The sequence below is a fragment of the Capra hircus genome, chromosome 18 (assembly GCF_001704415.2).
Source record: "Capra hircus breed San Clemente chromosome 18, ASM170441v1, whole genome shotgun sequence".
Lineage (NCBI taxonomy): Eukaryota > Metazoa > Chordata > Mammalia > Artiodactyla > Bovidae > Capra > Capra hircus.
In genome coordinates, this window is record NC_030825.1 from 7,909,509 (window position 1) to 7,934,233 (window position 24,725).

The window sequence follows — 24,725 nt, forward strand, 5'->3', positions numbered from 1 at the left end:
CCGGTTAGCTGTTCGGCTCCTCCTGCCATCGCTGACTATTTCCTTGACACAGTATTTAGCTTTACAAATTCTCTCAGCCTCTGTGCTGGCCGAGCCCCTATTTAAGTCCGGTTAACTCTGTTGTGTAAGTCTGTTCAGGCTTCTGTGGTGAAACGTCTCACAGTTCTAGAAGCGGGAAGTCCAAGATCAAGGTGCCAGCTAGCTTGGTCCTTGGCGCTTTCTTGCTGGCGCACATGGCCCCTTCTCCCTACATTCTCACACGGGCAGAGAGCATGCCAGTGTGGTCTGCCGCCTCTCCTGCTTTTGTTAGAGCTGATCTGAGAGTTCTGTCCTCAGGACTCATGAAGACCCCCTTTCCAAGTATCCTCACGTGAGGAGTTGCGGCTTCACCATTTTGGTGCACGCAGCATCCAACAGCCATCTGTCTTCTGCGCTTCGGTCTCCTGCCCAAGTGGACTGAATGACGATGGGAGTCAACGGCTAGTGGGAATTTCCTGTCTCACGCACGTTCCTCTGGGCCTTTCTGCACCTGATTCTTTCATCTTGACATCCTGTCAAGTTGCCTGCAGTAGCTATCATATTTTGTTCCATTCCCTCTTTTATCCTTTATAGCATCCATCTCACACTCAACAGATAACCTTAATTCTTAATTTACTGAGATGATACAGGCTTCAGTGCAAGGGCCCCTTAATGCTCTTCTCTGTCTCAGATGTCACTCCTTGCTAAAGCAACGCCTCTGTCCCTCTGATTATTCTTTCTCTTCCCGCTACATGTTGTCCCCTGCCAAGTTCTATTTTAGGAGTTCTCTGTGTAATCTGCTGCCACCTGGGAATTCCCTGGCAGTCCAATGGTTAGGACTTTACTTCATTTCAGGGGACATGGATGTGGCACAACCAAAAGCAAAAAAAGACCCATCAGACCTCTTTGCAGGCTGTTTACGACACTGCCTACTATGTGCACGTAACCTACATGTGCCTTCCCATAGAATTTAAATTATCTGTAGATTTCTTATAGTACCTAACACAATGTTTAATGCTATGGTAAGTAGTTGTAAATGCTATATAAATAGTGCAGGAAATTTGTTTTATTTTTGGAACTTTATGGAATTTTATCCTCGGTTGGATTCAAAAACCCTTGCATATGGAGGACCAACTGTACTTTTCTTCCATAGATTTACACACTTCATTCTTTCAAAAAATGTTACAGTATTCCTGTGTTTGTATATATAACCAGGTCTCTGTCAATGGGCAACTTTTATTTATCTTTTGCCAGACTGCTGCAGTGAACTGGAGAAGGAAATGGCAACCCACTCCAGTGTTCTTGCCTGAGAATCCCAGGGACGGCGGAGCCTGGGGGGCTGCCGTCTATGGAGTCGCACAGAGTCGGACACGGCTGAAGCGACTTTAGCAGCAGCAGCTGCTGCAGTGAACGTCCCTGTACATGTATGTTTGCTTACACCTGCAAATGTTTCTGCAGTATGGATTCTTAGAAGTGTTACTGTGGAATCAAGGGCGTGTGCATGCTTTGCCAAATCGCCCTCTGAATGGTTGAACCTGGTGCTTCTTCAAAAAGGTGGGAGTGGTGGGTGGAAAACTTCAGGCCTCCGAGCAGCAGGCGGCGCTGTGAGCGCCCGTCCGCGCCAGTGGCGAGGCCCAGCTCACGGACTTCCGCTGGAGGAGTTGGCGCAGGCCCGGCAGAGCTGACAACAGAGGTCGAGCGAGCGGTGGGGCGCGATGCCGTACGCCAACCAGCCCACAGTGCGGATCACGGAGCTCACCGACGAGAATGTCAAGTTCATCATCGAGAACACGGACCTGGCGTAAGACTGCTGGGGGAAGAGGTTGGCGGTTCTGGAGAGCCGGGGTCCCAGCCTGCGGGACGTCGTGTCTTTTCAAAACTGGCTTCCGCTTTGGGCGCGGTGGGGCGCGAGCCTGGCCTGTCGAGGCTGCGGTGCCCACACGCCGCTTGGTTTTCATTCCTCAGGGTGGCAAATTCTATCCGGAGGGTCTTCATCGCTGAGGTGCCCATAATAGGTAAGCGACCCCAGTCTCGTTGCCAGGGCTACCGGGCCTCTCTCCCCCCACCCCACTCCTCCCCTTGCCTTGCAGCTCCTGCCCCGAGCCTTGGTTTGGGCGAGGGATTGGGAGCGCTAAGAGGACAGTCGTGCTGGAGACTTGATCGGGCCCTTTGCCCTTGGCCCAGGCCCACTCTGGCCACCTCTCTGGCTCCCACGGGCTATTTAGTTCCATTCTTTTCCGTGCGTTGGTGACGCGCATGGGCTCAGGAGTCTGTGGACTGGGACTCAGAAACTGTTTTCACTTACTATCGCTGCGAAACTTGGGAAAGCTATTAAACTCTTGTTGCAGTCCCCTCTCTAATGTTCGGACGCTAATAGCAGTTGTCAGGGCGACGTTAACGATTAAGGGGAATAATGTCTGTGCCTTGTGTTCAGTGAGTCTCCATTGCCCGGTAATGTGAATCTGTTCCGTCAGCTGCATTTCGGGAGCATATAAGCTCCAGGCAGTGGTGCTAGGCACTGGAAACGCAGAGCTGTGAAGTACAGGGTTCTCTAGGAGTTCATCTTCAGTTGCTCAGTTGTGTTCGACTCTTTGCGACCCCATTGGCTGTAGCCCACCAGGCTCCTCTGTCCATGGGATTCTCCAGGCAAGAATACTGGAGTGGGCAGCCATTTCCTTCTCTAGGGGATCTTCCCCACCCAGGGATCAGACCCGCTTCTCCTGCATTTGCAGGCAGATTCTTTTAGGGTTTAAGGAGAACCATAGCTGCAGTGGGTTTGACGCTTCAAGGAGAAAGGATCTGTTTCTGCTTTTGTTCCAGCCAATCTTCACTGGGTGTTCTGCCTGTCTACAGATACACTACAAATATTTTCTGAGTGTTAACTCAGAGTTTGGTTTAGGAAAAAGAGATGTAAGCCATAGTTACTGCATCAAGTGTGCAAATTCCTAAGGAGATGAACAGGCCAGTTGGTTGGTAAGCAGAGGACATTGTAGTTTTTCCACCATTACCACCCCCCGGAGACTTTTTCAACTCAGAGCTTGGAGTGCTGCTTCTCCTTCTCTGCCTAATCACCCCGTGGGGTCTCAGGACCTTAGTTTCATCATGAGTAAAGTGAGGCAGTTGTGCTTTAGGGTGCAGTCCTGACATTCAAGCGCCACTTTTCCCATGTAGCATGAAGCACCTTTTGCAATCCAGACCCCAGCTAGGAATACAGAAATTAAGACATCTGAAGACCCAAAGAAATTTTGAAGCTTGAGGTGGAAGCAAGATGCACACAGATATAATGCAATTTGACAAGTGTCTTAAGAGAAGTGTGGACAGAGTTCCAGGAGAGAGTAGCTTCCTCCTGGGAGAGAGTATTCATCTCTGTATCACAGAGGGTGGGCAAGGCCTGGTTTATAGGAAGCTCACAGGATTTTAAATCCTGCACAGGAGAGGTTAAAGGCATGCCAGTGGGAGGAAAGGCAGAGACAGAAAAGCTTGGCTCTTAGTCCTTACTTGGCTCGGGTTTAGGAAGCAGAAGGACAAGCAGGTGGGGTCTGGTCGTGTCTGGTCCTCTGTTCCTAGTGTCTATGCCCCTCATTGAACAGTTGGTCTCACTGCCTTTTGACTTCTGAATTTAATTGTTTATGTACACATATTTATGAATGAATAGTAAATGTGTTTAAGTCAACTATGTGTGACACTGCAATTCTCCTCCTCCTCGCTCATGGCTGGTAGGGATTAGTATGCCTTACCCATTAAAGGAATTGGGTAAACATGATTTGGTTGAATGATGATAAAGTATTAATTTGGGTAATCTAGTCATTATATCACAAAAGGAGATGTGGGCCATAAGTCTATGTTACTTCTCTGAGGTTTGTCCAACTTTCAAGTGCCCAGATAGTTTGTGTTCTTACTGGTGTTGGCATGAGTAGCAGATTTAAGTGCTTCCCACAGAAATACTCAGCTCTGAGAAACACGCTCCCATTCTCGTGGTATCTGTAGGTCAGTGTTTTTGGGGTAATACAGGGAACTCTCTGCATCATAACTGCCTGAGCAGGGAAGTGCGGAGCAGTGTGTGTGGTTCTTATTAAAATGCAGCTTTCTGGGCCCCACTCCAGAGCTGTGGAATCAGAGTCTCTGGCAGCCTGACTCGGCCTCTGCAATTTAGTAAGCACTAGATGATTTGGAGGGGCTCAGATGCTGAAGAATCTGCCTCAGTGCAGGAAGCCCCTAGGGTTCAATCCCTGGGTCGGGAAGATTCTCTGAGAAGAGCATGGTAATCCACTCCAGAATTCTTGCCTGGAGAATCCCATGGACAGAGGAGCCTGGCAGGCTGCAGTCCATGGGATTGCGAAGAGTCAGACGTGACTGAGCAACACACACTTTCAGATGATTTTTAAATCTGGAAAATTTGGTGGCTAATCTGCCTGTCTGCTTTTTCTGCTTCCTTCATTCTTTAGCAATTGACTGGGTTCAGATTGATGCCAATTCCTCCGTCCTTCATGACGAGTTCATTGCTCACAGACTTGGTGAGTGCTGGGATTGGAGAGTTACAGGGAGGGGGCTGTGCCAGTGTCAGAGGAAGAAGTGTCCTCACCCCCAAGGGGACTTCTGGACTCTCCTTTCCAGCTTGGCCCCTGCCTTCTTCAGTGTGCTTTTCTCTGTCTCCCAGGATTAATCCCTCTCACCAGTGACGACATTGTGGACAAGTTGCAGTACTCCCGGGTATGCTGTGTGCTTGGGGAGCTCGGGGGAGGCAGGGAACTCAGTTCCCAAGGAGATTTTTTCCAGCCATCTCGATTTTGGCTTTTAGAAAGACAGTATGGAGATGTCTGGAGCCCAGGGCAGGCATCGGTCTTTGGTTCTGATGGGACCACAGATCGATGAGGCTCAAGGGGCATCAGAGAGTCTCATTAGCCAGAGGGGACATACACCTGGATACTCATTTATACCGAATGGGTGGAGCTGTTTCTCTTCAGCATCTGGTGTGCAGTGTTTTCCAGAGCATCTCTTCCCAGGGACAGGGGCCTAGGAGGCTAAAGGGCGTCAACAGAAGGCTAGTGGGTGAGGACAAGGAGCAGAGGGAGTGAGAACTGTGCTGCAGAGCAGCAGCTGTCTGCCAGCTTTATGCCTCACCCTATAGGTTGTCTTACTGAAACATGGCTCCATTCCCCTGGGGTGATGTTTGCCGCGTCCATGATACATTAATGGGCTCAGAACTAGGGAACGTGTAGGATAGGATTAGGTTACCTGCATCCTTTCACCAGAGCTGCATTAGTTGACAGCTTGAGAGTGTTCCTTCTTGATGGCTTTATGTGGTCCTGAATCAACCCCTTTTCTGGTATTCCCAGGGGCACATCATTTTGGTGTGCTAATGGCTAATTTGATATATTTTGTAAATGTATATGTGCATTGCTGTTTGTTTTATTAATTGTTTATTTTTGGCTCTGCTGGGTCTTTGTTGCTGCTCGAGCTATTTCTAGTTGCATTGAGCAGGGATACTCCTGGTTGCAGTGTGCAGGCCTCCACTGTGGTGGCTTCTTGTTGCGGGCACTGGCCTCAGGCTCAAGGGCGGCAGTAGCTGTGGCACACAGGTTCGGTGGTTGCTGCTTGCTGGCTCGGTAGTAGTTGTGGTGCACGGGCTTAGTTGCTCCATAGCATGTGGGATCTTCCTGGACCAGGGATTGAACCTGTGTCCCCTGCATTGACAGGTGGATTCTTATCCACTGCGCCTCCAGGGAAGTCCATATATGTGTGTTTTTTTTTTTTAAATATTCAAGCACACAGCAAAGTGTGGAGCTAATAAAACAAATAGGCATGCTGCCGCCAAACCACTTGTCACATTTTGACATTTCATCATTTTTGCTTCATGTCCCCAGAGTCTGTTTTTAAGAAATAAAACATCACATATATTGATAAAGACAGTTGTACCACCAATTGAAGAGCAGTTAGTCCATGCCCTGTGACTAAACAGTTCCTTCCATTAAATTTTTTTCTAGTATTGCATTTACTGAATAAAGATGGTGTGGATTTTCCGTTTGTGTTTTCTTAAAATTTGCAGAAAAGTTAAAAATAGAATACATACTCATTCTCATTTCACTTTTAATTTGCAGTTGTTGATACTTCGTTATATTTGCTTTATGTTTCATATAGATGTTGTGATTTTTGCTAAACCATCTGAAAGAACGTTACAGAAATCATGATACTTCTCCCCTAACTACATCAGCACGTGTGTCCTAAAAATAAGGATATTTTCTTACCTAACCACAGTATGGAGCCTAAGAAAATTAGTGTGGATTTGTACTATCTATATACAGTCTAAATTCAGGTTTTCCTAGTTATCTTCAAAATGTCCATAATTGTTTTTCGGTTTGGCTGAACTGCTTGGCTTACCAGGTCTTAGTTCCCCGACCAGGGTTTGAACCCTACACTCTTGACAGAGAAAGGACAGAGTCTGAACCGCTGGACTGCCGAGGAATTCCCCCTCATTGGCTTTTTGTTTGTGAATCTGTGATGCACGCATTGCATTTGGTTGTTACACCTCTTTAGTCTCTTGATCTCTTGAACAGACTCTTCTCTCTCTTTTTTTTAGGTTGAGTACCTTTTTATATTTTTGTCTTCCATTACATTTTGATTCCTTAATTTCATATTTCTAAGAGTGATTCCATCTCAAGGGTCCAGGTTGCCTTCCTGTCCCACCTGTGTGTGATTACAGGCTGGCCAGGGGTGGCCCATAGATTTCCTTCATCGTCTTGAAAACGTCAAAAGTAGCTTGGATTTTCCTCACTGATATGAGGGGAGAACAGTTTGCTTGACTACATTCTGGTACCTCTCTTCTTGCCTGACGTCAAATGGTAGCAGCTAGTCTCTTAAGACGGGAGTGTTTCTAGAATCAGTTTAAAGAATGGCAAACTTGAGAATTATTAAAGCTGAGTGATACTTACATGGTGGCAGTCTGTTATACCCTTCTCTGCTTTTGTGAATGTGTGAAACTTTTTAAGAAAAGGTCAGTAGTCTAGAGCTTAAAAGGTACTTTTTTCTATTGTCCCCTAGATTGTTTTAAGTGGTAATTGCATTCCCAAGCTAGTTCCAGCTCATGGATCCTGAACTGTGCGGGATGAAAGCCTCCTCTGTTAGTGCCTTGGTTCTCTGAGGAAGAGCCGTTTAGCAGCCCAAGAGTGGTGTGTAGATGGATACAGCTGACGAGAGACTGGTGGCTGCGGCCACCCTGTCATCAGATGAAGAACCTTCAGGGACAGGGCATTAGAAGGGGGGAGCCAAGCCAGACTTCACCGTCTCTCCACAGACTCACTGCTGTCTCTCTCCCGCCTCAGGACTGCACGTGTGAAGAGTTCTGCCCCGAGTGCTCGGTGGAGTTCACTCTGGACGTGCGGTGCAACGAAGACCAGACGCGTCACGTCACATCTCGAGACCTCATCTCCAACAGTCCCCGGGTCATTCCGGTCAGGAAGGCCCTCCCTGTTGGGACCTTTGCTGTTCTCCTGGCTCCAGTGGGCCAGATTGGGGTGGATTCTTAGAAGATGCCAACTTCCCTGTGTTACCCTCTGCCTTAATGTGAGCCTGATGCTTAGAAGTACTAATGATTCTGGACCCTTGCCAGAATGGGCAGAAACATTGGTGCTGTGGGCCCTCTGCCCCTTTAGGACCCCTTTGAAGACCATGCTACTGTTTTGACTGAGGAGGTTGTCACAGCCATGAGATAGGGGTTAGAGGCCAGTCACCAGCACAGAAGGGATCCCTGGAGGTGCTGGAAGATTTCCGGGTGAGATGAGCAGCTGCTAATAAATGCCTCTGTTTGGACTCCCTGCAGGTGACATCTAGGAACCGAGATAATGACCCCAATGACTACGTGGAGCAGGACGGTAAGGCGCCCCGAGAGAGGCAGGGACCAGACCCAGCCTCTCATGTTGTCTGGTCTTCCAGGGGTTGCAGGTCAGACCCAGAGAACTGTGCCTCTGCCGGCCCTCGACTGACTCTCACCTGTCCCCACAGACATTCTCATCGTCAAGCTGAGAAAGGGCCAGGAGCTGAGACTGCGAGCCTATGCCAAAAAAGGCTTTGGCAAGGAGCACGCCAAGTGGAACCCAACTGCAGGAGTGGCGTTTGAGTATGACCCTGACAATGCCCTCAGGCACACGGTGTACCCCAAGCCGGAGGAATGGTATGTTCCTGGTGGGAGCTGAGGGCCGGCTGGGTGGGCAGGTGTGGAAGTGGCTCCTAGTGACCCAGATGGGGCAGCCTGACTATGAGACACGGGTCCCAAAAGTGGCCATGTGCTGGCCCCAGCAACCCTGTGCTGACCTCTGTTTGACCTCAGGCCAAAGAGTGAGTACTCAGAGCTGGATGAGGATGAGTCACAGGCCCCCTACGACCCCAACGGCAAGCCAGAGAGGTAAGACCCTGGTTTGGCACTCGAAGGTCACCTCTGTAAGAACATACAGGTCTGGTGCAGCCTCTGAGTTAGGGAGCCCCTTTCCCTCCTGTCCAGTTCCCCTCAGCTGAGAAAGGGCAGGTAACTGCTAAACCCCACTTAAGTCCCCCTTTTGGTTACTGGGAGAAGGGGGTCCCCGGTTATCCAGACTATGCCTGTTGTGATTATTCAGCCCCCAAAGAAAGGTTAATCTAAGATCAAACCTAGGGCCCCAAACTGTCCAACGCGTTCTAGTGACAGACATGAAAACGCTGGAGCAGGAGGCACTGCTTATTCATCCTCCTTCCCCTCAGTGTGGAGTGGGTCTGCACAAGTGTCCTGAGATTTTTCACACAACATCTTTCTGAGGCAGCTATGGCCCTCTTGAGGTCCTACAGAGTACACTGGGACCACTGTTTTTAAGAAGCTGGATGGAGGTCAACCCTGGGACAAGGTCAAATTCATGGGGAGAAAGGAGTCAGGACCTAGAAGGGAAGGAGGCCCTTGGCCAAAGCTGGGGCCCGCTGGCCTGAATGCTTTGTGGAGGGCTCTCACTGGACTCTTGCCTCTCAGGTTTTACTACAATGTGGAATCTTGTGGCTCTCTGCGCCCCGAGACCATCGTCCTTTCAGCCCTCTCTGGATTAAAGAAGAAGCTGAGTGATTTACAGACCCAGTTAAGCCACGAGATCCAGAGTGACGTCCTCACCATAAACTAGCTGCAGCTCACCTGTTTGAGCAAAACAGTTGGATTTCAGGTCTCTTCTGAGACTCTTTTTGGCTCCTGGGGACTGGACAGCTGCTGCTCAAGTTTCTTGGCAAGCCTTCAGTACCAGTTAGCCAGGCAGCAGTGGGGAGGGGTAGGTCCGTCCCAGCCTTGCTCGGTTACAGATACCGGGACCGCCACTGCCGTTGCTGGCAGGGCAGTTTCCCCCTTCGTTAAGCGTCCCTGGGCCTGCCTGTGGGTCGGCAGCAGTGCTCCCTGAAACACTCCTTCCACCCGGTCTCCCAGCGTGCCTCGGGGGCCATAGGGCTCCCCTGTTGACAACCACTGAGCTGGACTCTCATCTTTGGGTCATTCCAGCTCTTTACTTCAAACCCTTTCTGTTCACAAGTTGGAGTGCTCACCATTGTAGGCTTGTATGTAGGGACTGACTCTGGAATCCTCACTCGGGCTGCCCAAGCGCCCTTGCAGTCCCTGCCTCCGCCATCCTATTGGTCTTTCACTCAGATTCTCAAGTGTCTTGAATCTGAGAACCTCTTAAGAGTAGTGTTAGTCCCAGGCTATCCCCCTCTTCCCACCAGTAAACTTGTATTTTGTTCTCTACCCATCAGTTTCAATCTTCACCAACAATGGCCAGATAATTTAATTTGTGGGTGTGGTGGGAGGCCGGGGAAGAGGATAAGGACCTTAATGAAGATCTGGCCTTGACCCCTTAGCCCTGTTGGTAGGCACACACCCAACGCAGTTAATTAGGCATCCTGGCAGGAGAAGCCTGGAGAAAACCGGAAATCTAGTACAGAAAGGAAGGGTTATTTATTAACAGTAGTTGTCTTTTGAAAGTTTTTATTTTTGGCAATAAAGAGCACAACGTACGTAATCTCCTTCATGCGTCATCAAGCCACGAACCGAGCCAGCCAGCTCTGCCTCCCTCCCCGTGGCCTCTGGGTGCCCTCCTTCAGGCTAGCTTACTCCTGGGGTGGTCATTCCCTGGGTCAGGTTCAGAGCTGAGCGGGCTGTGGCCCCTCCCTGGCTCCAGGGCTCTGTCTGGAGGGGCCTCTTGATTTACCATCCTCCTGCCACAACTCGAATAGTGGTTATTTACAACAGGGTGTGTTCCCACAGATTAGAACCCTAAAATATTAAAAACAAAAAACCCAACACACACACAACCAAAGGTTTGATGTGAGTAGAAAGATAGCCCTTCTGCACGGTAGTCAATAAATACCAGCACTAGAAAATCAATTGCTTTAATTGCGTTTCAGCAGGGAGCCTCAGCACCATGTGGGGAGGAGGAAATGGGGTGGTCTCAGTTTTTGAGTCCTTTTGGCCAGAGGGAGGCCACACAGGGCAGGGGGGCACCCTCCACGGGAGCACTGCCCACCTGGTCAGTGAGGGGGCAGCAGGGTGCTCACCCCGACCCCGCAGTCCTCCTGGGGGCCGGCCTGGCCCTGGAGCAGGAAAGAGCTCGGGAGGCCACTCTCCCTGGGCTGAGGTAATCAGCACCCTGCCCCCAGGATGTCTTCTCAGCCTACGAAGCAGGAAGAGCCTGGGCAGAAACCACTTTAAAACCAGATTTTCACTTGAGGTGTCAGCCAGATGTCACCTCTGCATAAAACTCCCAAGTGCAAGGCTGCTGAGTGGCACAGTGTAAGCGCGGATCCTTCCTGTGCCACCAGGCCCAGAGGGACCAAGAAGCCACCTGCCGTCTCCACCCCTGGGCTGCGTGGGAAAGCCAGCAGCAAGAGCAGGCACCAGGAGTGCGGACTGTCTCCCTCCTTGGGCCCAAAGCAGGAGGGCTGGTACCCCTTCGGGGACAGGAAAAACCACTGCCCTCACATTCAGAAACAGCCCTGGCTGTGGCCTGGTCATGGGGATAAAAATGTATGTGGTGGCAGGGAGGGACAGAGGGGGAAATCTTATTAATATAGAATAATGTCATAAGCCATATATATTAAAATCATTAACCGTATATAGTCCTATGGTAGCTCCAGCCCCTCACACATGCTCAGGTGGCGTGGCCAGCCCTTTGCCTTGGTCCAGTCTCACCCTTGGGGGCAGAGAAGGGACAGCTTGCTCCCTTTCTCTGGGCTCCTGGCCCACAGCCCCTGCAGGCAGCCCCAGCGGTCATCCAGGCACGCTAGCTCTGCCGTCACTGGGAAGGGGCCCTGGCCTCATTGCTGTCCCCCTGGCTGGGCTTTGGCTTTAGCAGGATGAATCTGTTGAGGAGGTCCGTTTCTGAGCTGGCCTGGGCTGCCGCATACCCCTCACCTGTGGACACAGACGCAGGCTGAGGACTTGGGCCCAGGACAGAAGACCCCTGCCCAGCACACCTTGTCCTCCACAGAGCCTCCTGGCTGGTGGGGGTGACGCACAGCAGTGACTCACCGGCGAAGCTGGAGGCCTCGGCGATGTTCTGGGAACCTGTGATGTGGTGCCAGTAGGCACTGCGGGGCAGCATGGTAGTGGGCGTGCAGGGGTATGAGTAATGTTCTGTGCCCTTGCTCAGCAGCTGTGGGGCAGAGAAGGGTCAGCGGCTAAGCCCAGGGGTGGCCAGCCCAAGACCCTGCCTGCCTTTGCCATACTCACGAGCTGGAGTCAGCTGGCACTCTCCCGGTCCTCTGACTGCCCACCCGCCGCCCCCTACCCTGGACTGACACGCGCGGCCTCACCCTCACATTCTTCTCCATCTCCAGCAGGACTCGTTTGTGCTGCTCAGCGATGGCCAGGGTGGCACTGTGGACCCGCTGGTAAATCTGTTCCCCTTCCTGTGTCTGGAAGGTGTAGAGCCCTTCTCCAGCGTCACACATCCTGGGGACACAGGGAGCACAGAGAGCACGGTGGTGGGCACGTCCCACGTATGTGACATGCTCAGTCAGGCTCTTCTTTGGGAACAGGCAGGGCTGTTAGCTGAGGGCCTGACCACCGAGCTCAAACGTGCTGAACATTTTCCATGGGCCAGGTGGTGGTCTAAATGCTTTACAAGAATTAATCCATTCTGTTTTCTCCACCACCTGGTCTGTGTGCAATTGGTTTCCTAATTACTACAGTTCTTCTCAAACTATCTTATAGATGAGAAAACTGAGGCATTCAGAAGCTAAGTACCAACCAAAGTTACATGGTGGAGTATACAGAATTGGAGTCTAGGCAGGCTGCTCCAGAGTGCAAGCTACCCAGTCTTCACCATCATCACCCAGTGTATGAGGCTAGGTACTTTTATTATCCCATATGACAGATAAGAAAACTGAAACAAAGGTCTGCCATCACAGAGCAGGTCAGTACCAGTGCCAGCATCTGACTTGAGCTTTTGACGTACTTGCTGGGAGCCTCGATTTCTTCAGTAAAATGGGAATATTATGTTCCCCTTCAGCATGCTATGCTGATACATGAGCTTTCAGCACAGGGCCCAACACAAGTGAATGATAGCCACCATCAAGACCATGGCTGGAGGGTGGGGGTCCTACCGGCCAGCCTCAAAGGTGAAGCGGGTGGCATCCCGGCCGTAGCGGCGCAGTGAGCAGAGGGGCCACGAGACGAGCTTCACGCGGGGGTTGTGTATGTCCCAGAGGTAGATGTTCTCGTGGGTGATCTGCAGCTTGCACTCGCCATACACGTCCAGGTTGGGGCAGGGCAGCAGGAAGACATTGAAGCGATCTGGAGGGGAGAGGACAAGAGGGCCTGGCGCTTTCGGGGGGTGAGGGGAGGTCCCCGCACCCCCACCCTGTGCCAGCACCAGGCCTCACCTGTCTGCTCACACTGCACTCCCGGGGCCAGGAGGTCTGGCTCTCCCAGACTGATGTCGTTGAGCCTCGACCCCAGACACTCCACAGAGAGTGTCTTGTACCACTCCTCTGCCTCCAGCTCTGGAGAAAACAGTATCTCATCATGCTGCCAACTCAGGGTCCCTCGGCAGCCCACCCCACCTGCTTCAGCCGGAGTAGTCCCCACATGCAAAGCAGAGAGGGCGAGGCCAGTGGACTCTGCCTGCCTGCCCACCTCATCCTGGGGGGCGCCCTCCTCCCCCACACCTCACACCCCATCAAGAGAGCTAGCCTGGCTCTGACCCCTACCAACTGGACCTTGACCAGCACACCGCCTGCAGCCCCATCCCCTCACCTGAGTCGCAGGTGAAGGTCCGTGCTGAGTCGTCAGTGAATATGATGGCCACTGCCTGCCTCTTGGTCTCCTTGGGGAGCCGTGTGACACACTTGACGTTGCTGATCTCTGTCACCTGGCACGGCATCCACAGGGGACTCAGCCAGGGTGAAGCACCTCCCGCTACATCCCGTGCAGCTCTGCCACCCCCAGGAGGGTCCTCTTGGCCCTCAGGACTCTGAACAGATCATCACTGCTTACAGGTTGGGGAGCTAGGGCCCAGGCCCCCTAACCTTGGGGCAGCCTCGGAGGCACACGGACTTCTCGTCTGGATACTTCTCCAGCCGCTGGGGCCCCTTGCTGGAGGACTTTCGGAACACCAGCCAGCACCTCCGGTAGATCTGTGGGGCGAGATGGCAGGGGAATGGACCCTGGACCACTCCCAGCGCAGCCAAAGTGACCCTGCAGTTTTCCCTGCCTACCACGAGGGGCAGTGCCACATAGCCTTCTAGGGGGCTCAGGCCCAAAAGACCACTGTGACATCCCACCCTGGGGAAGAGACCCCTCCCCATATTGAAAAGGCAATCATTTCTTGTCTGGCTCCATAAAAGGTGCTCCTGAGTTACTGTTTACTATGAGTTCAGCTCTGGGTTTAACCTAAGTAGCCAACGTTTATTTGTGCTTTTTGTTATTAGTACTCCTCACATTTAATCTCAGGGTCACTCTTGAGGTCAGTTCTATTATCATCTCCACTTTACAGATGGAATCTGAGGCACCCAAGAGTTGAGTAACAGCTTATGAATGGTAGAACTGGTATTTAAAACCAGCTGCCTGGAGCCAAGGCCGTACTGGGAAACCACTGCGCTAAGGCTCTGCCCAAGAGCACCGGCCAGGACAGAAGCAATGTCGTGTGGATAGGAATCAGGCCTGAGCCCGCTCCCAGCCCGCACATCACCACAGCCCTTGTTCTTAGAGCCAGGGGACAGCTCTTGATGTAGGTAACACCCCCTCTTGTCTCTAGGACCTCTTCATTCACTGACCATCCTGGGAATGAAGGGAACCAGGGTTAGTTTCCTGCTCCAGCTGGGAAACCAGGCACTCTCAGAGGTCAAGGAGCAGAGCCAGGAACCTGGAATCACCCCCAGAGCACAGAGTCTTCCCAGCAAGGTTCATCACTCCTTGTCCCAACCACTGCCAGTGACCCTTGCCTAAATCCACCTAAATTCTCTATAGCTTCCTGGACTCCATCCGAGAGGCAAGGGAACCAGGGAGCAGGGAGCTGCCACACTGGTGGCCCTAGCCACTTGCCTGGGCCTCTGACTCTTCCTCCTACGGCTCTTTTCCAGCCCAAAGTCCAGGTGGGGTGTACCTACTCTTTCAGCAAGCATTCCAGAAGGCTGGCAGAGCCATTCCCCGCAATCTCCAGTGCTCCTCTCACTGGCAGTGTGGAGACTGAGGGGCCCTCCTCTTTGCCCTGCTATGTGGGCACCAGGTCCTCGGCAGTCAGGTTCCCAGGGTGCAGTGGGCCGAGGCAGTCTCCATCCTGAGAAGCTACTCACACCAGGCTATTTCAGGCTCCGGAGACTCTAGGAGACATGTCTGTCTCTGCCCCCCTGACCTTGGCTCAGCCCTCAGCCTGTCCACATAAACCCCAGCAGACCTCAGCTCTAAGCTGAGCAGCTCTTTTAGAGCAGAGACTGTATTTTATTCTCAGAATCCTCACATGCCAGTAGCCTCGTGAACAGAGCCTGCTGAACAAGTGAATGATCATGTGTAGGGACCGTGAATGGATGGATGGATGAATGAATGCTGCCAACTCAGACATGCCCTGCCAGGCTGGGCTCTGTGCAGCCTGCAGGGGCAGAAGGCCTGGGGGCCTGAGCGCTCTGGTTGCCTGGTTACAAGATACACACACACACACACACATGCACACACACACACACACACACACTCCGCACGAACACAGAGCCCCAGGGAGCCACTGCGCTCAAGAGCCCTCCTTCCCCACTTCTCACAGGTCTTTGATCAGCGCTTCAGAAACACTCTGCCACAGCTCTGCCTTGGGAGGAAAGCCCTGGCAGGTAGGAGGGCCCGCTCCTGATCTCTTTCAGCCCTTCCCCCCTCATCTCTGTGGGCTGAGACAAGAATGGCCGGGTGGCCCCAGCCCCTCACAGCAGATCTGCAGGGGGAAGTCGAGTTCCCTGAGTGGGGGTGACTCCAGACGGGGCCTGGCCACAGCCCAGCTCCTAAACCCTGCCTTTGACTGTGTCCACCGTAGGTTCCCGGGCCTCCCCCTGAAACAGGCCGGGTTCTGAGCCCAAGTGGCCACATCAAGTGCCTCGGCTTCCTGGGAAACTCTGCTCTGGACCGGCCCTCAGCTCAGCTGGCCCCTGGGGGCCTGAAGGCCCTGAGGAAGGAGCCACACTAGAAGCTGGGCCCCTGCCCCCTGCTTCCCCACCGCAGCCTTAGCTTTTCCCCTCATTCTGTGCTCCAAGTGGGCTCCATCCTTCTCTTGGGGCAAGAACACAGTGGCTGATGGCCACCAGGGCCCAGGCTGGGACACAGTCCAAATCCAGGTAAGACCCCAACGTGCCCACCAGCTAAGTGGCTGCCCCCTGCCTGGGCAGAAGAGCCCCTAGTGCCCACCAGCTAACTGGCTGCCCCCTGCCTGGACAGAGGAGCCCCCAGCAGGGGCCCTGGGGGTGGGGGCCACAGGAGTGGAAGGGGGCACAAGAACCACCCTGCTCCAAGGCCAGTCCTGTTCTGTCTGGTACCCACACAAGGGCCCCTGAGTATCAGAGCCCGCCTCCTCCGCCAGCCCACTCTGCTGAGCCAGGAAGCCTTGAAAGTCAGATCGCACCCCCACTCCCACCAAGGCCATGGGGGAGGCGGGGGAGGGCGGGCAGGAGGCCCAGGTAAACACAAGACTTGGGCCATCTCAGGGGCCAGGGTTTCCGTCTTACTAGGGAGGCCCCTCAATGGAGAGCGGGGAGGGTCAGGCAATAAAGGCAGCTCTTGGGACAACCTCACCAAGATTATTAAGTTGGTCCCTGGGGCCCCTGCTCATGCCTTTTGGGGGGGTTTCACCAGTAGGGGGTGGGCGAGGGTGCACACCCTGCAAAGGTGCATCTGAGGCCTCATCTCCATAGGCCCTCCAAGCCCCCAAAACCTGGGAGGAAAGCAGCCGGGCCCAATGCCACGGGCCATCCCGCCCAGGTTCTCATTCATAAACCACATAAATGCCAGCTTCTGTGCCCCTCGTACCGCCGCCCTACCCCCAACAACCAACCACTCTCCTTGGCCAATACTTCAACCGTAGAAGCAACAACCAAAGATAAATAAATGCCGGTACACAGCAAGCCATGGGAAGCAGGAGAGATAAGGTACTTTAAAGAAAAGAGGCCAGGGGAGGGGAGGGGGAGACGAGGAGGTGATGGCAAGGGGAAGTGACAAGCTGGTCTCAGCTCAGATAGAGCCCGGCATTTCCAGCCGCTGCCTGGGTGACAACTTCAACAATAGCAGGGGAGCCGCCTGCCCATCGGCCACCACTACTGGCCCAGCCACAGGGACTCCAGCCAGCCGGGCTGGGGCGGGGGCCGCAGTGGGCAGAGCCGGGCACAGGCACATGCCAGGCAGCCCGCCGGCCAGAAACCTCGAGAGACCAGCAATGCACGATGGCCGGCCGGGAACCGGCCGGTGGCCGCGCACCCCCGACATCCCAGATGCCAGACCGAGGGCCCCTTGGAAGGTGGCTCACCCCGAGCTTCCTGCTCTTCATCTTCACGTAGCCTTGCTTGACGATGTCGTTGAAATTGGTCGCCATGGTTTCTCCACTGTGTCTTTGAGGCTCGTCTCTCTCGGGTGCCAAGGGGAGGGATGCCCAGGTGGCCTCGGTTTCCCCGGCTCCTCCGATCACCTGTTCGAGATCCTCCGACGGGGCTGCTGCGCGGAGCTGCTCCTCACCTCGCCCGCCTCAGCATTGTTCTAGCAGCCCCTTCGCCCGGCGCCTGCTGGAAATAAAAATGACAGGGAGATTAGACAGTGACATCTTTCTCTTCCCCTGGCTGTCTCGATCTTTTTTCCCTTCCTCTACCCACACTCGTCCCCTCCCTTCCTCCCTCAGCCCGCCCTTCTTCCTTCCCTTCCCTCCCCACCCCAGGATGGCAGAACCATTCAGGAAAACCCAAGGTGGAGGCCTCTACGAGGAAAATGGTCTAGCCCAGTCCCCTCCCTCACACGGTTAACCCCTTCCTGGGAGGACGGGCTCCGGCTCCTGCTGTGGAGGTGGGGGCAGAGGAAAAGGTGGCCGGGGAGCTGCCGGCGGGGCCCTAGCTCCTGCTGCAGCTGAGAGGCAGGCTTCCAGAAAGCCCCCCTCCTGCGCGGGCACCTCCCTGCGGGAAGCCTTCCAAGAGATGGGCTCTTGGGAGATGGCACAGATTCTGGGACCATGCTCCCCGAGGTCAGATGATCCACCCCATGGTCTCAGCAGACAGCACCCCCACCACCCCAGGCCCTCTGTCCCACTCTGTTCTATACCTGGATCTCCCCAGCTCCAGGCAAGAGTCTGAGAACCGTCCCCTCAAACCCTGCTCTCCCTGCCCCCTGGAACTCTTCAGCAGCCTGTCTGGGTGCTGCTTCCTGGGTGGGAGGGCAGAGTCCAATGGGACGGGCCTGCAGATAAGCCTGAAGAATGTGCTGGGCAGGCTGGCAGTGGCCACTGTCGAAGCGGTTGCCTTGCCCTGGCGCTGGGAAGGCCGGGTTGGTCTGTGAGGGCATCGGGTCTGGACAGGACTCTCGGTGTCCCGTGTCCTGGACCCAGGCAGGAGATAATTACACGGAGAACTAGCAAACACCTGGGGTGGGAGCAAAGGACACAGCTGGACCACATTGAGGGGGACTAACGGGAAGTCCATATGCAGCTGGAAAAGGGGTGCCACCAGGGGCTCTTGGAATCAGGCAGGTCGGCAGATAACAAAGACTCAGACTTGGCGGAGGGGGGTGCCTCAGTGATGACCCAGCCCAACATCCATTTCAGATCATTTTATGGTTGGAAAAGCAAGCTGCCCAGAGAGGAGAGGCGGCGTGGCCAGGGTCACAGAGCAAGTCCAGGCTTCAGTCAGGGACAAATAAGTTTCGGAGCGGGTGATGGAGGCGGGCCTAGGGATGGGATGCTCTGCCACCTGGCTCTGGCCACTCACCACAGCCTTAGCCTTCTCTGCCACCCAGGCTCGGGGCAGGGCTGTGCCCGCAACATGGCCCCCTGCGTCTCTGGATGAGAATGTGGTAGCACTGCTGGGGTCAGCTGGGCATCTGTGCTGCCAGGACAGGACCCTGGGGCAAGCGTCCTGCTGGAGCTGCCAGCAGCTTGGCATTAATTAATCTTCTGGAGGCCTGTCGAGTGCCTAACAAGGAACAGATATGACTACCCCAGTGTGCACATGCAAACAGGCGAAGGGACACAGAGGGTAGTGCTCTCTATGCCCCGTGTACCCCGAGAGCCCCTTCAGCACCCCTCAGCAGCCTCCGTGCCCATCCACGCCCTCTCTCCCAGCTCCCTGGGGGCCAAGACCCTGCCACACCCAAGTGATCTGTTTTCCTCCTGTAAGGTCAGCTGTGGGGTCTCTCCCTGGTACTGACCTCCCCAACAGCCTTGCTAGACCCAGGTGCTGGCACTCAGAGATGAACAAGCTTTCCCAGCTCTGTCTCCACCATCTGGGGCTTCCTTGACCACCCCCAGCAAGGACTGGCTCTGTAAAAGTCCCCTCTGAGATGATGGCCAGCCGGCCACTGGCTAAGGGGCCATGCAAGGGAGGCCTCTTTCAGAACACACTGACCAGCATGCACGGGGCCCCCGGTTCATCCAAGGCAGCTCGGGATGTGGCCCAGCCAGGAACATGCATTCAATGGCAAGAGGTCCTGGGCAAGCCGCTTAACATCTCAGCGCCTCAATTTCCCCACCAGTAAAATAAAATTTTTTTAAAAAAGAAGACAAATCAGCCCATTTAAAATGAGGAAATGAATCCCTGAGGCACCTGCCTGCCCACGCTGGACCAAGAGCATCTGCCTTGAAAACCCAAAGGGATGTTTGTATTTCGAGAGCTGCTGCCCAGCCAAGGGCTGTGAGATCACCCTAACCCAGCCTTCCACCTGCCCAACACAGGCCTGCTCCTACCTGCCTCTCCCTGTTACCTTCCCTGCCGTACCCCTTGAGTGACTGCAGCCGCCAAGCTCTCAGGAGTACCCCTGGCACATCTGTCCACAGGTCCACACCCCACCCTAGGCCCCAGGCCCTAGAAATAAACCAGCAGGAAGAGTAACCTTCCAGGGAGAGCCTGGGTGGCAGGGCGCCCGGCAGCTCACACTGGCCTGGAGGCACAGGTGGTGCTGACCTTACTTGGTTCCAAATAAATATGCAAGAGCAAGACCCAAGCTGGTGCCCAGAGTGATACAGCACAGGAGAGCTGGGGAGGTGGGGAGAGAGGGGGAAGGGTCAATGGGTAGACTTACACATTTGATGGGCAATGGGATCTGGGGGGGGTACCCAGAACCAACCAATCCCTCAAAGGACGTGGACCCCTGGCTGAGCCTGTGCAGACCCAATCAGGCATCAAGAGATGGCGGTCGGCTGAGCACAGTAGGCAGGAACCAGGAAGGCGCCCCCTGCAGCCCTCCTCCCCTTACCACACCTGGGGCCACTTTCCCCATCACTACTGAACCCCCAGCAGCTCTGGCAATCACAAGCCTGCAGCAGGGAAAGACACCCCACTAACTGTGGTCTCAGGTCTGTCAGGTCAGCTCTGAGCACTCTGAGAGGCTAAGCAGGGTGTCCAGCACCCCCTCAACAGAGCTCCTCAACGGGGAAGGAGTAAGGACCCCCATTCCTGCTTCCAGCCTAGCATCAATGTGGTTGCTCAGCCACAAATGGTACCTGCCCTGACCAGGACACCACTGGCTCCTCCAGAGAGCTGGACTCTGAAATGTCCCCCCTCTCCCAGGAAGAGCAGGCATCTTGTGCGGAAAGGGTAGGACACTCCCTGGTGCCCAGGAGAGGGGTGGGGCAGGGCCACTGCCTACCTGCCCTGTGGGACGGCTGTCTAAGCACTCCCTCCCTGCACCCAGATTCTGCCTGGAGGCTTGGCTCCAGAACAAACGCTACTTGCTGCTGCTGGCAACCAATGGCTGAGCCGGAGTGGCTGTCGGCCTGGCTGGGCCTCCCAACCCCGCGACAGATCGGATCTTATCAGGTCTTGGGGACAGCCCTGCCTGGACCCCGGCTCACTGACTGCTCGGTGTCTCCACCCGCTGGCAAAGATCCTATCAACCGGATTGTCTCCAGCACCAGGGACATTTCCCATCCCCCACCCCCACCCCAACCTGGTCCTCTCTACCCCCATGTGATGGCTATCAGGGGCCAGGAGGAGGTCCTCCCTTCCCCGGAGGGCTCCATCCCTGACCTCCTCCACCCCTGCAAATCCTCACAATCAACCACCACCTGAAACACCGCAGGTCTGAAAGTGGGTGGCAAAGTCAGATCCAAAACCAATTGGGAAGAGAAGACTGGAAGAAAGAGACATCAGAACAGTCACTGTCACTGTCTTCTGGGCCCTCCAGCCAGGACGGTGGTGCTATGTCTCCAGACCACTGCCGCTGGTCTGCCTCCCGTCCTCCCCCCACCCTTCTGGCCTCATCTCCCCACTGCCAGGGGATGGTGCGGGGGATGTTCCTCAACATGCCTAACTCTTACCCACGTGGGATCACTGCACTTGCTGTTCCCTGCCTATACAACACTGTTCCCTCAGATGGTCCAAGGTTCATTCTACCACATCAGTTTAAAGACCATCAGTTTAGAGAGTCCTTCCCTGACCATCCTGGCCAAAGGGAGCCCCCAGTCAGCCTCTACCACCACACCTGGCTTCCACTGTCCCCACATATCCCTATAGGTTTCACCTCTTCATATGCTGGTTTGCTTGGCCACTGTCTCCAACAACATCCTAGAATGTCAGCTCCCTGGTGGCTAAGCCTCCTCTAATTAACAGCTCCGTCCTACCACCTAGAATGGTGCCCAGTGCAGTGTTGTTGCTTAGTCACTCAGACGTGTCCGACTCTTGCGACCCCATGGACTGTAGCCCGCTGGGCTCCTTTGTCCATGGGATTTCCCAGGCAAGAATACTGGAGTGGGTAGCCATTCCCTTCTCCAGGGAATCTTCCCAACCCAGGGATCAAACCCACATCTCCTGCATTGCAGGTGGATTCTTTACTGCTGAGTGCAGAGTAGGTACTCAGTACATGGGGGCTGAAAACGTAATTATCTCCAGGATTTGTTTTGTCCTCTTCATCCTGTCTCCCACCACCACCACCAATATCCACCTGGTCAGACTCAGCTCAGCTTCCAAAGACATTTGGGCAGCAGTGGGTTCCCATTTCCCTGGGCCCAGGACCACAGTTCAGAGATGACCCGGGGGGAGACAGCACTGCTGACCCCATGTCCAGGCCTGGCTGGGTGGCCCCACCTTGGCCCTGGTTGTTGGGTGAGATCATGCCCAGCTCTGCTGCCCTCCCTGGGAGAGAAGAGCTAGAAGTAACCATTGCCCAGGCTCAGAAGGACAAGCAACTGGGACACAGCTCCTGAGACCCAACCCAGCTGGGGGACAGGACTGGCCTGCACTGGAGCCACATCTTTTGAAAGGGGCAAGAAAGGACTTGGCACTAAATAAGCCCAGCCTCAAACCGCTGCTGTGGATCCTGCCCGCCTGTCACTGCCCTTGACTCTCAGACCCCTACACCCGAAACCCTCCATCTGAGTCTCCTGGCAACAGCCACGGAGCCACAGCTTAGGACACGACCCAGGCGCCAGCCTCCGCTCATACCCCTCTGCAGTGACAGCAAGCATTTAACGGGAAGCCGGACTTCGGGAGTCCTGGGGGAGAGAGTGAACAGGACCCCAGGAACAGGCAGAAACAATCAACAAAAGCGGCAGCTGGCTGCGAGTTTAAGCTGTGCGGCAGGAATCATCTGTAGGTGGGGTGGACGGTGGGGCAGTTGGAGAGTCTCTAGGAATTTAGGGGCAGGCGGGGGCGGTGCGGGGGTGGGGGGGTGGTACTGAGAGAGTAGGAGGCATGAAAGCAGATAGGGTGCGAGGAGGCAAGCTATGAGGAGCTGAGCTGTGCCCCTTCGAGATGGCAGGGCCAGGGAGCACGAGGGCCTGGGCTCTTCCGATGCGTAGGTGTGGGGTAGGTGCGGGGTAGGTGTCAGGTCAAGCCCTGACCTGGGCTCCCCTGGAGAAGAGAGCTGGGGGAAGGTGGGGCTCAAGGGGTAGTTCCGGTGGCAGGGATTATTGGCTTTTGGAAGTGGACCCCTGAGGACCCCCACAGGGTAGGAAGGTCCCATGGGCTTGGAGAGTCCTCACGGAGGAGTCGCCGAGGGTCTGGAGGGCTCCTGCGCGACCTGAGGCCCCCCTCCCAGCCTCGCGCCCCACTAGTTACCTGGGCGCCGCGGCCCCTGCCGGGGGCGCTGGCTCAGCGGGCGGAGGGCCAGGCTCATGCCCGCGTCACGGCGCGGCCGGCGGGGCGGCCGGGCAGCTGCGGCGCCGGGCTCCGGGCGGGGACGGCGAGGGAGGCGCGGCCGTCCAGCTTGGCTCCGGCTGGGACTCCGCGGAGCCGCCCCGCCGCCCCGCTCACCCTTGCCGCTCCGCTCCGCCCCGCCCCGTCCCCCCTGGCGGCCCGCCCCCGCCGTATTCCTCCGAGCTGAGGAACACCAAGTTCTGCCCCGGCCTCCCTGCCCTCCCTGCCTCCTCCCACCTCCACCCCCGCCGCCATTCCCTGCTTGCCTCCGCGGGCCCCATCAGGTGGCCCTCCTCAACCCCGGCTCAGCCTTACCTTCCCTTCCTGGGCCCCCAGTCGCAGTCTCACATCGCCTCTCAGCCCCCGAAATCTGAACTCCACATCAGGTCCCAGTCCCCAGATTCCTACCACCCTCTCTCCATTTCTATGGGAATCATACACACATTCCTTGCTCCCCTATCCCCTAGAGGACTCCTTGGGCCCTTCTCAGTCTAGCCTTCCGGAGGACCCCCACCCCCAGGGACCCTCTATCGCCCCTCTCCAGCACCCCCCACCGCACCCCGCACAATCGAGTAGCTGCATCGGCGCCGCTCTCCCGGATTGTCAGCTCCCCTAGCAGTCGGCCAGCCTCTCGTTCCTCCCCAGCCTCCTCATCACCGTCAAATCACCCAGTACTCCCATCCTGCACCCCCTGAGACTTTTCGAAATCCCATGGCCCACCATCACCCCCCAGCACTCACCTCACAGCTCGTCAGTCTTATCACTGAGCTGTTGGAATCACAAACTGCAGACCTCCTTAAGCTGTACCAGGCAAGCATGCGGAGGTCGCCTAGGGCCTCCCCACGGGTGGGGCTCTGTCACCCCTCTGGTTTTCTGGTCTGCACCCTTTAACACCAGTGGTTTGCAGAGTGAAGGGTCAGCATCAGCATCACTTTGAAACTTGTTAGAAAAGCAAATTCCCTACCCCAGCCCAGACCTGTGAAATCAGGATCTCTAGGCTTAGTGCCCAGAAATCTGCGTTTTAACAAGCCCCTAGGTGACTCTGATGCACGTTAAACACTGCTTTACACCAAGTACACAAAACAAAACAAGAGGCCACACCTGAACAGCTGAAATCCTTAAACATGAAAATGCTTCCCAGTCTAACCCTTGACCAGGTTTTCTCTGAGCCAAAAGCCCAAGGCACTGAGGGTCCAAGAACCACAGCACTCACTCATGGATCCCATGCCCCTGCCTTCTAATCACTGGGCCTCAGTCTAAATCTGGTCCACGGGACTTCTTAGGGGGCTGCTTCCCTTCCCCTGAATACTTCCTAGGGTGGTCACTCTCATGCCAGTGGCCACCAAGGGAGCCCCAAGGGCTCCTAGCAGCCCCCACCCTGGCCTGAGCTAACCAGTCCCACGCTGCCAGGGGGAGGAGGGGACCACGCTCATCTTGTCCTTGCCGGCTAAGCGGGCCTGGGTCTCAACCTCCTGACCTCCCTATGCATCTTTCAAACTTGACCGCACCTGCTTTGCTTCAAACCACAGCTCGTAAAGCTTCCAGCACTTGATTCGTCACAGCAAACTCTTTTTACCACCAGTAACGCACAGAGTCGGGCACGACTGAAGCGACTTAGCAGCAGCAGCAGCAGCAGCAACCTTTGAAGGGGCCTTCCCTGGCGGCTCAGTGGTTAAGAACCTGCCAATGCAAGAGATGTGGGTTTGACCCCTGGGTTGGGAAGATCCCCTGGAGAAGGAAATGGCAACCCACTCCAGTATTCTTGCCTGGGAAATCCCATGGATAGAGGAGACTGGAGGAGTCCATGGGGTCACAAGAGTCAAACACAACTGAGCAACTAAACAACAAAAAACCTTTGGAGGAGTTTTGGCAACAATAAACACAAGAGAGTTTCATAATAAAAAAGCATCTTTTCT

At 55.0% G+C, this 24,725-nt stretch overlaps 2 protein-coding genes across 7 annotated transcripts; one reads left to right on the forward strand and one right to left on the reverse strand.

Annotated features, from left to right (window-relative positions):
- LOC102170812 (RNA polymerase II subunit C) lies at nt 1,432-10,029 on the forward strand. The gene is made up of 9 exons (XM_018061752.1): nt 1,432-1,819; nt 1,984-2,033; nt 4,464-4,532; nt 4,676-4,728; nt 7,338-7,466; nt 7,835-7,886; nt 8,017-8,185; nt 8,342-8,416; nt 9,008-10,029. The coding sequence occupies exons 1-9, from the start codon at nt 1,734-1,736 to the stop codon at nt 9,150-9,152; spliced, it is 828 nt and encodes a 275-aa protein (XP_017917241.1). The 5' UTR covers nt 1,432-1,733; the 3' UTR covers nt 9,153-10,029.
- On the reverse strand, nt 9,984-22,829 carry DOK4 (docking protein 4). 6 transcript variants are annotated; one of them, XM_005692024.3, is made up of 8 exons: nt 17,007-17,352; nt 13,543-13,650; nt 13,271-13,385; nt 12,898-13,017; nt 12,619-12,808; nt 11,827-11,965; nt 11,543-11,666; nt 9,984-11,425 (listed from the first exon to the last, which is right to left on the reverse strand). In XM_005692024.3, the coding sequence occupies exons 1-8, from the start codon at nt 17,070-17,072 to the stop codon at nt 11,307-11,309; spliced, it is 981 nt and encodes a 326-aa protein (XP_005692081.2). In that variant the 5' UTR covers nt 17,073-17,352; the 3' UTR covers nt 9,984-11,306. The 6 variants fall into 6 exon arrangements, with proteins under 6 accessions (XP_005692081.2, XP_017917237.1, XP_017917239.1 ...); XM_018061748.1 differs by adding an exon at nt 22,732-22,829 and having other exon boundaries at nt 10,389-11,666; nt 17,007-17,259; XM_018061750.1 differs by adding an exon at nt 22,732-22,810 and having other exon boundaries at nt 10,389-11,666; nt 17,007-17,256.

Bases quoted from the DNA above. Each gene is read 5' to 3' on its own strand.
- DOK4 (XM_018061748.1), bottom strand. From the start codon at position 17,072: ATGGCGACCAATTTCAACGACATCGTCAAGCAAGGCTACGTGAAGATG. The intron at 13,018-13,270 runs GTGAGGGGATGG...TGTTTTCTCCAG, and splicing joins GACCTTCACCTGCGACTCAG to AGCTGGAGGCAGAGGAGTGG. The intron at 12,809-12,897 runs GTGAGGCCTGGT...TCTCCCCTCCAG, and splicing joins AGTGCAGTGTGAGCAGACAG to ATCGCTTCAATGTCTTCCTG.
- LOC102170812 (XM_018061752.1), top strand. From the start codon at position 1,734: ATGCCGTACGCCAACCAGCCCACAGTGCGGATCACGGAGCTCACCGAC. The intron at 4,533-4,675 runs GTGAGTGCTGGG...TCTGTCTCCCAG, and splicing joins GTTCATTGCTCACAGACTTG to GATTAATCCCTCTCACCAGT. The intron at 7,467-7,834 runs GTCAGGAAGGCC...GACTCCCTGCAG, and splicing joins ACAGTCCCCGGGTCATTCCG to GTGACATCTAGGAACCGAGA.